This window comes from Dermacentor variabilis, chromosome 6 (genome assembly GCF_050947875.1).
Source record: "Dermacentor variabilis isolate Ectoservices chromosome 6, ASM5094787v1, whole genome shotgun sequence".
NCBI classification, from domain to species: Eukaryota; Metazoa; Arthropoda; class Arachnida; order Ixodida; family Ixodidae; genus Dermacentor; species Dermacentor variabilis.
This window is the reverse complement of record NC_134573.1, coordinates 197,960,435-197,974,971: the sequence shown is the minus strand read 5'-3', so window position 1 is coordinate 197,974,971 and position 14,537 is coordinate 197,960,435. Positions and strand designations below refer to the sequence as shown.

Sequence of the window (14,537 nt, the reverse complement as noted above, 5' to 3'; positions counted from 1 at the left end):
GCCAAGTGAACGCCGCCTCACCTTTGGACTTCTTCGGAACTCTCGGGGGCCACGTCGATTTCTTTCGAGAGCTCATTCGTTCCGTAATCCGCGAAGAACTCCAGAAGCTGTCAGTACCCTCACAGCCAACACTCAACTCCTTGTCCAGCATTCTCCGTGACAAAGTCCAGCAAGTGCTAACAGAACCACCCTTCAACTCAGAAGCTCGACCGCTAAGAACTGACGGCTCCTGTATGTCGTATTCGCAAGCTTTGAGGCAACCTGCCCCACCTCCCTCCCCGCTTCGCACCGCGTGCCCGGCCATGCTACAGCCCGTCCAAGCGGCCTCGTATTACCAGGACCACCGACAGGCCCCAAGCAAATCAGACGTGTGGCGGGCACCTGATCGCTGTCCCCTTTGCTTTCACTGTGGCGAAGCTGGGCACGTCTACCGACAGTGCTCCTATCGAGAGCTCGGACTACGCGGATTTTCAGCAAACTCGCCGCGACCTAGGTTCGGCCAGCATCCTCCTGAAATTGAAGAATACGTTGCCCAGCAGTGCGGATCCCCATAAACTCGACACCAGTCATGCTCCCCTTCGCCGCGGCGGTTTTCTCCGACTCACTGTACGTATTCGAGCGTGGTGCAGGGTCGGTTGCCCAGCCCGCGCCGGGAAAACTAACCACAGCGGCCTTCAGGGACGAGGCCGCTCAGTCTGGACGTGCTCAAGGACCCCTACTGACGCGTACGCGGACCGACGATACATTGACGACGACAGTACCTGCTGAATACAGAAAAGGAATTTCCTTGGACATTCCTGTAATGCTCGACGGTCGTGAATTGACTGCTTTAGTGGACACTGGAGCGAATTATTCTATAATCAGCGGAAAACTGGCCACCCTTCTGAAGAAAGTGACGACGCCTTGGAATCAAACGCCAGTTCGTACAGCTGGTGGGCACATCGTCACCCCACTCGGCATGTGCACGGCAAGAATACAGATTCGCGGCTCTACGTTTGTTGCCACCTTGAGCATTCTCCCTCAGTGTTCTTGAGACCTAATCATCGGCATGGACTTTCTCAGGGAGCACGGAGCTATCATCGACATTCGACAACGCCTCGTCACTTTCTCGACAAAGAGCGCCGCAGTGATGACCAATACCATCCACCCTTGAGCATCTTTTCGTGTCATCAACGACGCTGTCACGTTACCACCACGTGCAAGTGTCATGGTTCAGGTGGCATGTGACAGACTCTTACACGGTGAAGCGGTCGCAAAAAGCAATCGCTCTCTCCTGGTATCTCAAGGTGTTTGTGTAGCAAGAAGCCTTATTGATCTCCATGATGGCCACTGTGAGGTTCTTGTCACGAACTTCAGCTACGAGCACCGGCACCTTTCCCCGGTACTGTCATCGCCTACGCCGACCCGATCGCCGATGTCACTGAGTGCTTTGTTTCCGAGGCAATCGACAATGCTGAAGCACCTATACGCAATGTCGACATTAGTCCAACGCTTCCTGAAGAGAACAAACAACCCCTATGCGAGCTGTTGCTCAAGTTCCACTCTTGCTTTGCACGGTCGTCGAAGATACGTCAAACGTCGATTACGAAACACCGTATCATCACCTATGACGACGTGCCCCCCATACGACAACAGCCTTATCGTGTTTCCCCGACTGAATGACATGCAATTCAAACACAGGTGAAGGAAATGCTTCAAGATGGCGTAATACAGCCTTCATGCAGTCCCTGGTCATCGCCAGTCGTTCTTGTTAAAAAGAAAGATGGCACGCTTCGGTTTTGTGTTGACTACCGGAAGCTAAACAACGTCACAAAGAAAGACGTGTACCCATTGCCTCGTGTGGACGATTCTCTCGATAGACTGAGGCGCGCAAAGTATTTCTCTTCTATTGATCTGAAAAGTGGCTACTGGAAAATTGAAGTAGATGAGCGGGACCACGAGAAAACTGCGTTTGTGACTCCGGATGGCCTTTACGAATTTAGAGTACTCCCTTTCGGCCTCTGTTCCGCACCAGCCACATTCCAGCAAATGATGGATACAGTTCTCGCTGACCTCAAATGGAAAAGCTGCCTCGTCTATCTCGATAATGTCGTTATCTTTTCGGAGACTTTTGACGAGCACCTTCGACGCCTTCGGAACGTACTCGAAGCCATTCGATCGGCTGACCTTACACTCATGCCAGAGAAATGCCATTTCGGTTACGAGGAACTGAAGTTCCTTGGTCACGTCATGAGCGTGGCAGGTGTTCGGCTCGATCCCGAGAAGACTACTGCCGTAGCTGCTTTTCCCACTCCAACCGAGAAGAAAAGTGTCCGACGGGTTTGTGCTTGTGTGCCTATTATCGACGTTTCATTGAAAATTTTTTGAAGATTGCAGGGCCGCTATTTCGCCTTACACGTGACTACGTGCCATTCCTCTGGACTGATGAACAACAGACTGCCTTTGCGGAGCTACAACGTCGATTGTCTTCTCCTCCCATGCTCGGTCATTTTGATGAGGATGCTGACACAGAAGTACGCACTGACGCCAGCAATATCGGTCTCGGAGCTATCCTGGTGCAATGGCAAGACGGGACTGAACGAGTTATTGCCTACGTGAGCCACACTCTGTCACGGGCAGAGTCCAATTATGCCACCACAGAGAAGGAGTGCCTCGTGGTTATTTGGGCTAATATAAAGTTTAGGCCGTATCTCTATGGGCGGCCATTTAAAGTTGACCGACCATCACGCTTTGTGCTGGTTGACCAACGTCCGAGACCCTTCTGGACGATTGGCACGTTGGAGCCTGCGACTCCAGGAATTTAACATCACCATCGTATACAAGTCAGGTAGGAAACATGAAGATACTGACGCGCTATCAAGAGCACCTGTTGAATCTCAGAATCCTGACGAGGAAGATGACAACGCCTTCCTGGGAGCCCTCAGCAGACCGGACCTGCTCACTAAACAACAATCGGACGCTGAGTTAAGCCCCATCATTGATCACGTAGAAGGCGGCATTGCGTCCATTCCTCGCCCACTTTCGTGACGGTTGTCGTCATTTTGCCTTCCAGAGGGCATCTTATATAAAAGAAACACAGGTGCCAGCGACAAACCACATCTTCTAGTAGTGCCTCAAGCCCTTTGCGACGACATCCTATTAGCCTGCCACCACGAGCCGACATCTGGTCACTTGGGCTACTCAAGGACTCTGGACAGGGTACGGCAACTGTGCTACTGGCCTAGACCGACTGCTTGTGTCAAACGCTACGTGAAAGGATGCCGTGAATGCCAGCGCTGAAAGTCACCACCCTTCAAGCCTGCAGGCCTTCTACGACCCATCGACCCTCCACGTACGCCGTTTGATCAAGTTGGAATGGACCTTCTTGGACCATTTCCCTTGTCTTCCTCCGGCAATAAGTGGATCATTGTCGCAACTGACTACTTGGCGCGCTACGCTGAGACAAAGGCACTACCATGCGGGACAGCATCTGAAGTTGCCCAGTTTTTTATGCATAACATTGTGCTTCGGCATGGCACACCATCATACATCATCACTGACCGAGGGACGGCATTTATGGGGAAGCTTCTGGACGACATCTTCAAGTTGAGTTACACGAGTCATTGAAAGACCACTGTATACCATCCTCAGACTAACGGCTTGACAGAAAGACTAAACAAGACACTGGCAGACATGCTCTCTATGTACGTGGATGTGCAGCACAAAACGTGGGACGAAATCCTGCCGTACGTAACATTTGCGTACAACACTGCCACACAGGAAACTACACGATTTACGCCGTTTCGCCTCGTTTATGGTCGAGATGTTCAAACTATGCTAAACGCCATGATTCCATATGAAGACATCGATCAGCTCGACCAGTTAGCTCCTGACGTCGAGGAGTACATTCAGCATGCCAAGGAAGCACGTCAACTGGCCCGTGTCCACATGAGACAGCAGCAGTGTACAGATGCCATAAGGTACAATCTTCAAGATCGACAAGTTACCTATGAGCCTGGTGACCAAGTTTGGGTTTGGACCCCCATTAGATGGCGAGGCCTCAGCGAGAAACTCCTGAGCAAGTACTTCGGACCATACACAGAACTAAGGCATGTAAGCGATGTGAACTATGAAGTGGTTTCAGACGGAGACCTACCATCGCCCAAGCGCTGTTTACCACGCGCAGAGACTGCACATGTCGTCTGCCTGAAGCCGTATTTTGCACGGTGATGTTAAGTGTACTGGTGAAACAACCTTTTGTTTTTTGCTGTCGTCGCGTCGTCCTCCAAAGAACTTTGAAGCGTTTTTTTTTTCTTTTTTGTTCCCGACGACAGAACCCATTTTTTTTTTTGCCTCGTGTGCATGCCCATATGTGTGCTAGTGTGTTCCCCCCCCCCCCTTTTTTTTGTCTTACCTAATGTGCGTACTTTCCGTGTACGTCTTGTGTTTGAGCATCGAGTCGATGCTTCATTGGGAGGGGGAATAATGCCACCTGGTGTTTTGAGCCAGCGAACAGTCAGCATTGCGTGGCCAGCAAAACGGCGAAGAAGACGACGAAGTTAAAGATCCAGCGCCAGCTGGAGAATTGTCGCTTAGTGCCTGGCATTTTTCGTCTCTGGCTGCTCGTACTGTTACTTACTCTTGCGTTAGTGAGTGACAATATATTTACTCTCACTCTATATTTACATCTACATTTTACTACATTATGCAAGAAAAGGCGAGTTTGCACGCCTCACCTTTTCTTGCATAATGAATCCTTACCAACTAGCTCAGCTTTCTGTCGTTCCAAATTTTACTACATTTGCAATTTATTCAATTAGCACTAGCGACAAGAATAATGCGGTCGGAACCAACCACTATGGTCACAGCAGGTCGCAAACAGGCATTTTCTGTGCATGTACACGTGCCTATTCCCGGACAACGTTGTTGCACATACAGTTAATGACAACAGGCATATGGCTGTAACAGCCTTAAAAATCTGCCGGTGTAGAGACTAGAATATAAAGGGTAAAAGCAAACATTAGCAGGCTGTTAGGTTCATCACCTTCTGCTGGTAAGCTTGCACATAATAAGATTGCAGTGCAGACAGAACAGATAACTGAAAGTCATACTTAAACTGCCTCTCCATCAATGGGCACCATGAGAACCGAAATAACAGCTGTCTGAGCTGCGGGTGCAGCCATGGCGGCCATTGTAAACAAGAGAGCAAACACTGGTCAGAAGGCACTCACTGGTGAACGCTGCCATGTGACCAAATGTGACGGCACGCTGGGTATGGTGCTGTAAATGGTCTATACGGTTAAGATATGTGTATGGACAACTACACTACTCTTAGTTGGTACAAGTACTGGCTTTTTTGTGCTATTCTCATTTTAACATTCTTAAATGTTTGGCAGGAATGATACAGAGTATTGCTGACATTACAGAAACAGCACTACACTAGTTAAAACATGGTTGTCTTCATCTCTCAGTCATGCCACAAGAGATGCAGGGCCACTGCTTGAAGGCGCACTTGCCTGTCTGTAATCATGACAATGTTGGCCCTGTCATTGCTGCCAAGCGGTGCATGGGCCCAGTAGGTGTCAGTCTGTGAGTAATGGCCTTTGCTAAGCTGCAGGAGGAGCCGGTACCCTGTTGCCTGGTACTGGGAGAAAGGCCTCAGCCCCTGCAATTCCAAGGGAAAGTGCTGCTGTGGCCCACATTTGAAAGTCAAGAGTGGATTGGGGAATGCCCCTAAACATCTGCAGGAACAAGGTATACATTTGTAAAGTGGTATTATTAATATGCTTGACCTTATTTCTTTATCACCAGCATGCATATGCTGGTGATACAAATTGAGAAGGATGGCCGGAAGAATATTGTGTCTCATTTTGAAAAAAGTGCCACTGTATCTCCTTTGCAAACCATACATTTGACTAGTTAAAGGCACATTGCATATAGGTGTGTTTGATAACAAAACACTTAACTGAAATTGAGATAATCCAGCAAATTCTGACGTAACTGACGTGAATTTCAGAAAACAATGTTGATAAAAACAATGTGAAATCCACTTGGTTGTTGCCTACTGGTAAATCATTCAGACATATTGGAAAATGAGGGCATGCCCCAGATATCCCAGCTCTACCTATGTGTCAGCAGCATCTATGGGCAACATGGTGCTGTGGACTAGATGTGAGAAACCATAATAAAAATGAAAAAAATTTAGCCTGCTCAAAGTGTTGATGAGAGTTCATTGTGAGAGAATGTCTGGGACCGGTAATTAGAAATATGAAGCACAGTGCAGTGTGCCAGTGGCACAAGGACAACGCATATCAGCAAATTCGTTGGCACTCACCAGGTAAGTTACTCGAAAATAGTAGTTAGGTTACTTTACTGAGTAGCATAAAAAGTAACCAAGTGGACTAAAAGAAATACTTGAATATAATATTAATTACCGAAAAAATTATCTCATACTTGCAAGACACACTTAAGCTGCAAGTCACATATCCCAGAGGACAATCGTAAAGTCCAGCTTTACCAAAATGGCATGATTTTCCTCAAAAAGATTTCTTTCTTAGAATTACTGCACAGCTTCCACCATCTTTAATGGGCAGACTGATACTGAAAGAAAGGTGCAAGGGAGGTGGGAGCAAGGATTTATGGATGTGCTTAGCCAAGCTTTAAAGGCTGTTGCTGCTGCTGCGCAGCTGCAATAAAGGGCTTTGAATGTAAGCTTTAAAAATTTAACAACAGCTAATGCTCTTCCCATTGAATTTGTGTGAACTTCATAAGGTATATAGTTATCAATCAATCAAAAAGGAAAGTTTATTATATGATTAGTAAAAGTTAATACAGAAATATTTGGACCGATAGCCTAAATGGCTAGTGACTGGTCCAATACAAAAAACATTAGCAATCTTGTATAAACTGTTACTGGTAATAAAGACAGATAATCGGTACATATAAGCACTAATTAGTAACCAGCTATTTTTTACAATCAACATCAACCACAAAACAGACAAGAAAAAAAAAGAGAAAAATATAAATGATGGGCAGTACACAAAATGAAAAAGTACATCAGGAAAAGGTCAAGACAATGCTTGGTTAGAGAGGAAGTAGCGCTTGTATATTATGTTGAAATTTGTTGCAAGTTTTATTTTAAGAGGTAAGTCATTCCACATCTTGGCACTAGAAAATTTGATTAGCCTTTCACTGTATACATTGAAGCATATAAGATTGCCGTTGCTTGCACGTCATGTGTCTAGCGATGGGAAAATGAAGATGTTATGAGGCAGAGGTGTATTAGTGTTCATTATCTTGTTTACTAGGCAGGAGATCTTGTAGTTCCATATAGTAATAAACGACGGCACACATAGTCTCTCAAAGAGAGTACTACTGCAATGGTACACGTGGGAAAAAGTAATGATATGCACAGGCTGCTTTTGTAAACGGAGTAACGGTGTTAGGTAAGTTGTGTACATCTGGCTCCATGGTTTGCAACAATATCAAAGGTGGCAGTGAAATAGGCTAAAATACAAAGATTGTAGCAAAGTCAATTCAAAGTATTAAGGCGGAAGCCTTTAATGGCCCATTGTCAAGGTCATTTGCCATTAGCAGAAAATGTCACAGCTTTCCGGCCTCCTGATTAGTCTCCTCTGTGTTGTGACGTCATTGTCACTAGGCGCAGGTGTGCGCCACCAGATTGAGCGCTGTGTGGCCTGACGTCACAGTCGCGAGGCACGCGTGGTGACTGTCTGCTTGGGTGCGGTGTGGCGGCAGCGGAGGCGGCAGTTTACTTTGCGGTATCGTGTAGGAAGGCTACCTCGCCTTGCCAAACCAGTTTCTCCCAACACCCGACGTGAGGCAGCCGCTGAACGCAAGCGGCGCTCAAGAGACGCTGAGTGTATACATCGCATGTATCAAGGCGGCGAAGCGCGTCCGACACCACAGAGTCCAGGGACGCGATGGGCAAATGCAAGAGAGGCAATGCGTTTGAAGCGACTCGCTGCATCTGCGGGTACCAAGGCAAATGAAGCTTGAAAGCACCGTGACCAACATATTACCGCGGCAAGCTGAGCAAGTACAAGTCAATCGAGCGAAGTGGATGATGAGGATGGCCAACTACAGCCCGACACCGTCATGGAAGACACGTCTCCACCTGATCCACAAACGTGTACGAGTTGTGTGCTTCCGTGGTGTTTCCGATGCAACAATTAGATCGTCATTGGCAATGTGTCAGGCTTCCACTGTTTCACACTTTAGTCTCGACAAAGTGTCTTCCGTTTTTTTGTCATACATGCATGAGAGTGCAACAGCTGAAGGGCAACTTTTTACAAATGGCATTGATTTGGTCTTTCCGATGAAGGTTACTAGTGAGTATAATTCCCAGATATTTAATGATGTGAACACATTCAGTTTGGTTTTTAGTGATATATTATTTGAAGCAGAATTAGGGTTTTCATTCGTGAATGGAAAATAATGTACTTAGTCTTGTCAGCATTTAATAACAGTTGGTTGTCACGAAACCAGCTTGAAACCACTAGCAGTTTCTTGGACACAGTGTGTTGCAAGGATTCAAGTGTACTTCCTGTAAATAATATTGTAGTATCGTCTGCATACATTAAAGCATTTGATGACTGCAATACTCGCGGGAAATCAGTAACATATAAAGAGATCAAAATGGGACCCAATATGAACCCTTGTGGCACACCACATGTAACATTTCTTGATGTGGATAGAAACCCATCGATTTGTACTTTTGCGTTCACAATTTGAGATAACTAGAAAAGAAGTCATGGGAGCCATCAACAGTACCACAGCACTTCAGTTTCCCTAGCAGTGCCGAGTGACAAATAGTATCAAATGCCTTCTTTATATCAATGACAACTCCGATAATAATCATTTGCTGGTCAAGAACAGAGTTGATCATTTAGGATAGAGTAAGCACAGCAGTAGATGTGGACCTTCCTGGGAAGAAACAATGTTTCTCATGGCAAATCAGATTATTTTTGCGAAGGAAGCTCTTCAGCTGTTGTGCAATTAATTTTTCGTAAATATTGCTTACAGCATAGGTGGAAAGCTTTATTTCTCCAGGCGTGAGGGGGAGGGGGGGGCTCTGACCAGCTTTGCGAACTCTATATATATACATTTGACCTTAAATAACAGTTACACTTGAAGAAACTTCGTGTGACCTTGAAGAATTTTTCACTAAAGTGACAGCTGGATGGATGGATGTTATGAGCGTCCCCTTTGGAACGGGGTGGTGGGTTGCATCACCAAGCTCTTGGTATTATACTGCCTAATGTCCTACCTAGGTTAAACAACAAAAAAAAAAAAAAGAAAGAAAAAAACACTATGAACTCCCACAAACTAATTTTCTGATCCCCTATTGCGAACTGTGCTTTTGTACGTCTCCGCTTTTTGTCGTTTCCCCTCCTTTTATTCCACCAATCCTCCAATCGCCTCTTACTAATCCTTATTGCGGACATGTTTACTTTTCCACTGCTCTCGCTGAACCCAAGGGCTTCAAGGAGGCCAGTGGTGCCTAAATCGACCGCTGGGTAGGCGTCTTCACATTCTAATAAAACATGCTCCATAGTTTCCCTAGCTTTACCGCAGCAACTACATGCTTCTTCTTCCTTCTTATATCTTGCTTTATAGGTGCGTGTTCTAAGGCATCCCGATCTCGCTTTGAAAAGTAATGAGCTTCCCTTTGAGTTATCATAATTTGTTTCTTTCCTCATTTCATATTCTCCTCTTAAGTAGTTACTCATGGCAGGTTTCTTTTCCATTGCTGCCACCCATGAGATTAATTCGGCCTCTCTGACTCTCCGCTTGAAGTTCTTTGTTGCTGTGTTGCCCACCCTACAGGCAGCATACTTGCTGGTAAGCTTCCTAGTTCTTTTCCTCCACTGTGAATCAATGTTTTTCCTGTACAGATACCTCAACACGCTCCCAGCCCATTTACTTTCTTCCATATTCCTCAACCGTTCTTCATACTCAATTTTACTGCGAGTTTCCCTCCCTTCAAAACTAGTCCAGCCCATATCACCCTGCACAGCTTCCTTTGTAGTCTTCCCGTGAGTGCCCAATGCGAAGCGACCCAATGACCTTTGGTTCCCATCGAGTCGTGCATGTACCCCTGATATGAAGCAAACAACCGCATTCCCAAAAGTAAGTCCTGGAACCATTACACCTTTCCACATACCTCGGAGCACCTCATACCTATTGTGTCACCATAGCGCTCTGTGCTTCATTATGGCTGCATTTCTCTTCCCCTTCATTGTTATTATTTTTCCTGTGTTTCCATATATCTATTGCCTTCGTTTATCCATATACCAAGGTATTTATATTCTATTACCCAAGGTATTTCCTGGCCCTGTATCGCCACTGTCTGTTCACTGTTTTCATTGAATACCATAACATCTGATTTTCTAACACTAAATTTCAAACCTAAATTGTTGCCTTCCTGTTCACAGATATTAGCGAGACGTTGCAAATCACTTTGCTTGTTGGCTAGCAACACAATATCACCCACATAAAATAGACCTGGAAGCTGCTGCTCTGCTACTGTATCACATGATTTTGGGTTCTAGCGCGAAGTGAAACACGGACACAAAAAGGAAGCAGACAGGACAAGCGCTAACTCACAACTAAATTTTTATTGAAACGAAGAACATATATAAGGGCGATTGCAAAAACCGTAGCATGAGAACATGACAAAGTAAAAAGCATCAGTTAAACATATCAGGGGGTATGGAAGTCAAAGAACAAAAATTATTTCAGATTAGTACACGTATTGCGAAGGTACTCAAATTCGCAATCTAACAGAGACAACGAAGCATGACTGACGCAAGTGTCTCCTAATCTTTTTATGTGGAAAGCCTCGATAATTTCCCACGTGGTTTGGCATCTATGTCTAGAAAGAATTTTCGTGTCTTCAAAGAAAGGATTGCAACCACAATCGAAACAATGTGCCGCTAAATGTGATGCGTTAGGGTTGTTTAGTGAATGTTTGTGTTCTTTTAGTCTAATGTTAATGCACCTACCACTCTGTCCAATGTAAGCTTTCCCACACGCGAGTGGAATGTGATAAACTATACCCGTGTTGCAAGGGACTAAGGGGGACACATGTTTAACCCCGCAATCATCTTTTCTTTTTTTGCCTTCCTGTTCAAGTCTCCTATTTATCAAAGGGCACATGCTAGCCAACTTGCGTGGGGCCGAGAAAACGGTATTGACGTCATACCTATTGGCCACATTCTTTAATCCATGGGATAATCTATGTATGTAGGGTACTACAGCAAACTTCGTTTCTTTTTTCTGTTTTTCTTGTTTCTTACCAGGGCTTTTTACCCATTTTACAAGTTTTTCGCATGTTAATGATAACAAATGCACAGGATAGCTAGCCTTTCCAAGCCTTTCTATCTGTTGTGAAAAACTTTGTTGCATATTGTGTGGACATGACTTAGTAATGGCAGACCTGAGAGTTGAATAAGCTATCCCCTGTTTAACAAGTTTAGAATGGCAAGAAGAAAATTCTAGCAGTGGCTTCTTGGCCCTAGGCGAATAATGCCAACAGACATGCTCATCCTGGAATGTTAAGCAAAGATCTAGAAACTGTAACTTGTTGCCCTGGATAATCTCTAGCGTGAAACCTAGGCCCCCACCACATTCCCTAAAAACTTTTAAAATATCTGTAGCTTTCTTAGTGTAGTTATCGCGAGAACAAAACACCAGATAGTCGTCTACGTATCTAAACGTATGCACCGCCAATTCCTTAAGATTATTTTGCAGTTTTCTATTAACGCGACTTAGATAAATGTCGCTCAAAACTGGCGCAACTTTAGAACCAATACAAACTCCCGATTTTTGTACAAACATAGAACTACCCCATTTTACAACAGTATTCCCTATGTAAAACGACAAAAGTTCTAAAAACGATTCCACGGGCATCCCACAGTCCTGAGTAAACCGGAATTCATCATTGTTGAGAGTCAGTGCTTCTTTAACACTACACATTAGTTCCGATTGCGGAAGCGAATAAAAAAGGTCTTTAACATCAACACTGATCGCTTAATCTTAAGGAATTGGCGGTGCATACGTTTAGATACGTAGACGACTATCTGGTGTTTTGTTCTCGCGATAACTACACTAAGAAAGCTACAGATATTTTAAAAGTTTTTAGGGAATGTGGTGGGGACCTAGGTTTCACGCTAGAGATTATCCAGGGCAACAAGTTACAGTTTCTAGATCTTTGCTTAACATTCCAGGATGAGCATGTCTGTTGGCATTATTCGCCTAGGGCCAAGAAGCCACTGCTAGAATTTTCTTCTTGCCATTCTAAACTTGTTAAACAGGGGATAGCTTATTCAACTCTCAGGTCTGCCATTACTAAGTCATGTCCACACAATATGCAACAAAGTTTTTCACAACAGATAGAAAGGCTTGGAAAGGCTAGCTATCCTGTGCATTTGTTATCATTAACATGCGAAAAACTTGTAAAATGGGTAAAAAGCCCTGGTAAGAAACAAGAAAAACAGAAAAAAGAAACGAAGTTTGCTGTAGTACCCTACATACATAGATTATCCCATGGATTAAAGAATGTGGCCAATAGGTATGACGTCAATACCGTTTTCTCGGCCCCACGCAAGTTGGCTAGCATGTGCCCTTTGATAAATAGGAGACTTGAACAGGAAGGCAAAAAAAGAAAAGATGATTGCGGGGTTAAACATGTGTCCCCCTTAGTCCCTTGCAACACGGGTATAGTTTATCACATTCCACTCGCGTGTGGGAAAGCTTACATTGGACAGAGTGGTAGGTGCATTAACATTAGACTAAAAGAACACAAACATTCACTAAACAACCCTAACGCATCACATTTAGCGGCACATTGTTTCGATTGTGGTTGCAATCCTTTCTTTGAAGACACGAAAATTCTTTCTAGACATAGATGCCAAACCACGTGGGAAATTATCGAGGCTTTCCACATAAAAAGATTAGGAGACACTTGCGTCAGTCATGCTTCGTTGTCTCTGTTAGATTGCGAATTTGAGTACCTTCGCAATACGTGTACTAATCTGAAATAATTTTTGTTCTTTGACTTCCATACCCCCTGATATGTTTAACTGATGCTTTTTACTTTGTCATGTTCTCATGCTACGGTTTTTGCAATCGCCCTTATATATGTTCTTCGTTTCAATAAAAATTTAGTTGTGAGTTAGCGCTTGTCCTGTCTGCTTCCTTTTTGTGTCCGTGTTTCACTTCGCGCTAGAACCCAAAATCATGTTAACGTACCAACTCGCCCAAATGTCTATCCTTTTGCATTACTGTATCACCCTGTTTGTATGAGAGATTCAAACTGATATTACTTCCTTCTAGCGCCCTCTCCATTCTCACCATGTACATCACAAACAGGGGTTGGGATAAAGGGCACCCCTGCCTCAGTCTCTTGTTCATATTGTTACGTAGGAAGACACCGACGAAAAGCTATTTACAAGTACTATATTTACAAGGCAATACGCCGCAGTTGGCCAAGAGGCAACAGCCCGCGCTAGCTTCCAATCGTCGTCGTCGTCTTCTTACTGCTCGGCTTTTCGTCATTGGAAATACTATCCCGTAGCACTACCCCCGGCGGCAAAAGCGCCGTCCCGGAGCGACTAAAGGCCGGACTCTGAAGCAGTGTAGTAGCTCTTGAGCCTACTGACGTGCACGACATCACTAGATGCCAGAGTAGATGACGAGGTTGAGCTCACAGGAGCAATTTCGTACGTCACAGGCGTCACCTGGCGCAGCACGCGGTAGGGCCCTGTGTATCGCGAAAGGAGCTTTTCTGAAAGTCCGACGTGACGAGAGGGCGACCACAGGAGCACGAGTGCACCAGGCGAAAACTGTACGTCACGGTGGCGGGCGTTGTACAGACGCTGCTGCGTGGTTTGCGAGTCCGTCAGTCGAGCACGGGCAAGCTGGCGTGCATGGTCGGCAAGGGCGATGGCGTCGCGCGCATACTCGGTTGTTGAGGTCACAGCAGGAGGAAGTACCGTGTCAAGGGGCAAGGTCGGTTCGCGACCATAGAGTAGATAAAATGGAGAAAATCCGGCGGTGTCGTGCCGGGAGGAATTATAAGCAAATGTGACGTAAGGAAGGGCAACGTCCCAGTCGTGGTGTTCCTTCGAAACATACTTGGACAGCATGTCGGCAAGAGTACGGTTTAACCGCTCTGTCAGGCCATTGGTTTGAGGATGGTATGAGGTAGTCAGCTTGTGCTGAATAGAGCGGGAACGCACAATGTCGGCGATAACTTTCGAGAGGAAGTTACGACCACAGTCAGTAAGCAGCTGTCGCGGGGCGCCATGAATTAAGATAATGTCACGCAAGAGAAAGTCCGCGACGTCAGTTGCGCAACTGGTAGGGAGAGCCCGCGTGATAGCATATTGGGTGGCATAATCAGTTGCGACGGCTATCCATTTGTTCCCAGAGGATGACGTGGGAAAGGGATAGAGAAGGTCTAATCCAACACGAAAGAACGGTTCCACAGGGACGGTGATCGGCTGGAGATGACCGGAAGGTAGCACCTGAGG

At 45.5% G+C, this 14,537-nt stretch overlaps 1 protein-coding gene across 3 annotated transcripts in view; it reads right to left on the bottom strand.

The window, feature by feature from the left end:
* Nucleotides 1-14,537, bottom strand: part of LOC142586048 (intermembrane lipid transfer protein VPS13A-like) — a 935,034-nt gene that overhangs the window by 38,517 nt on the left and 881,980 nt on the right. For all 3 annotated transcript variants that reach the window (XM_075697293.1, XM_075697294.1, XM_075697295.1), the window contains one exon: nucleotides 5,496-5,644. In XM_075697293.1, the coding sequence (XP_075553408.1) occupies nucleotides 5,496-5,644 (149 nt within the window). The remainder of the gene's footprint in view (nucleotides 1-5,495; nucleotides 5,645-14,537) is intronic.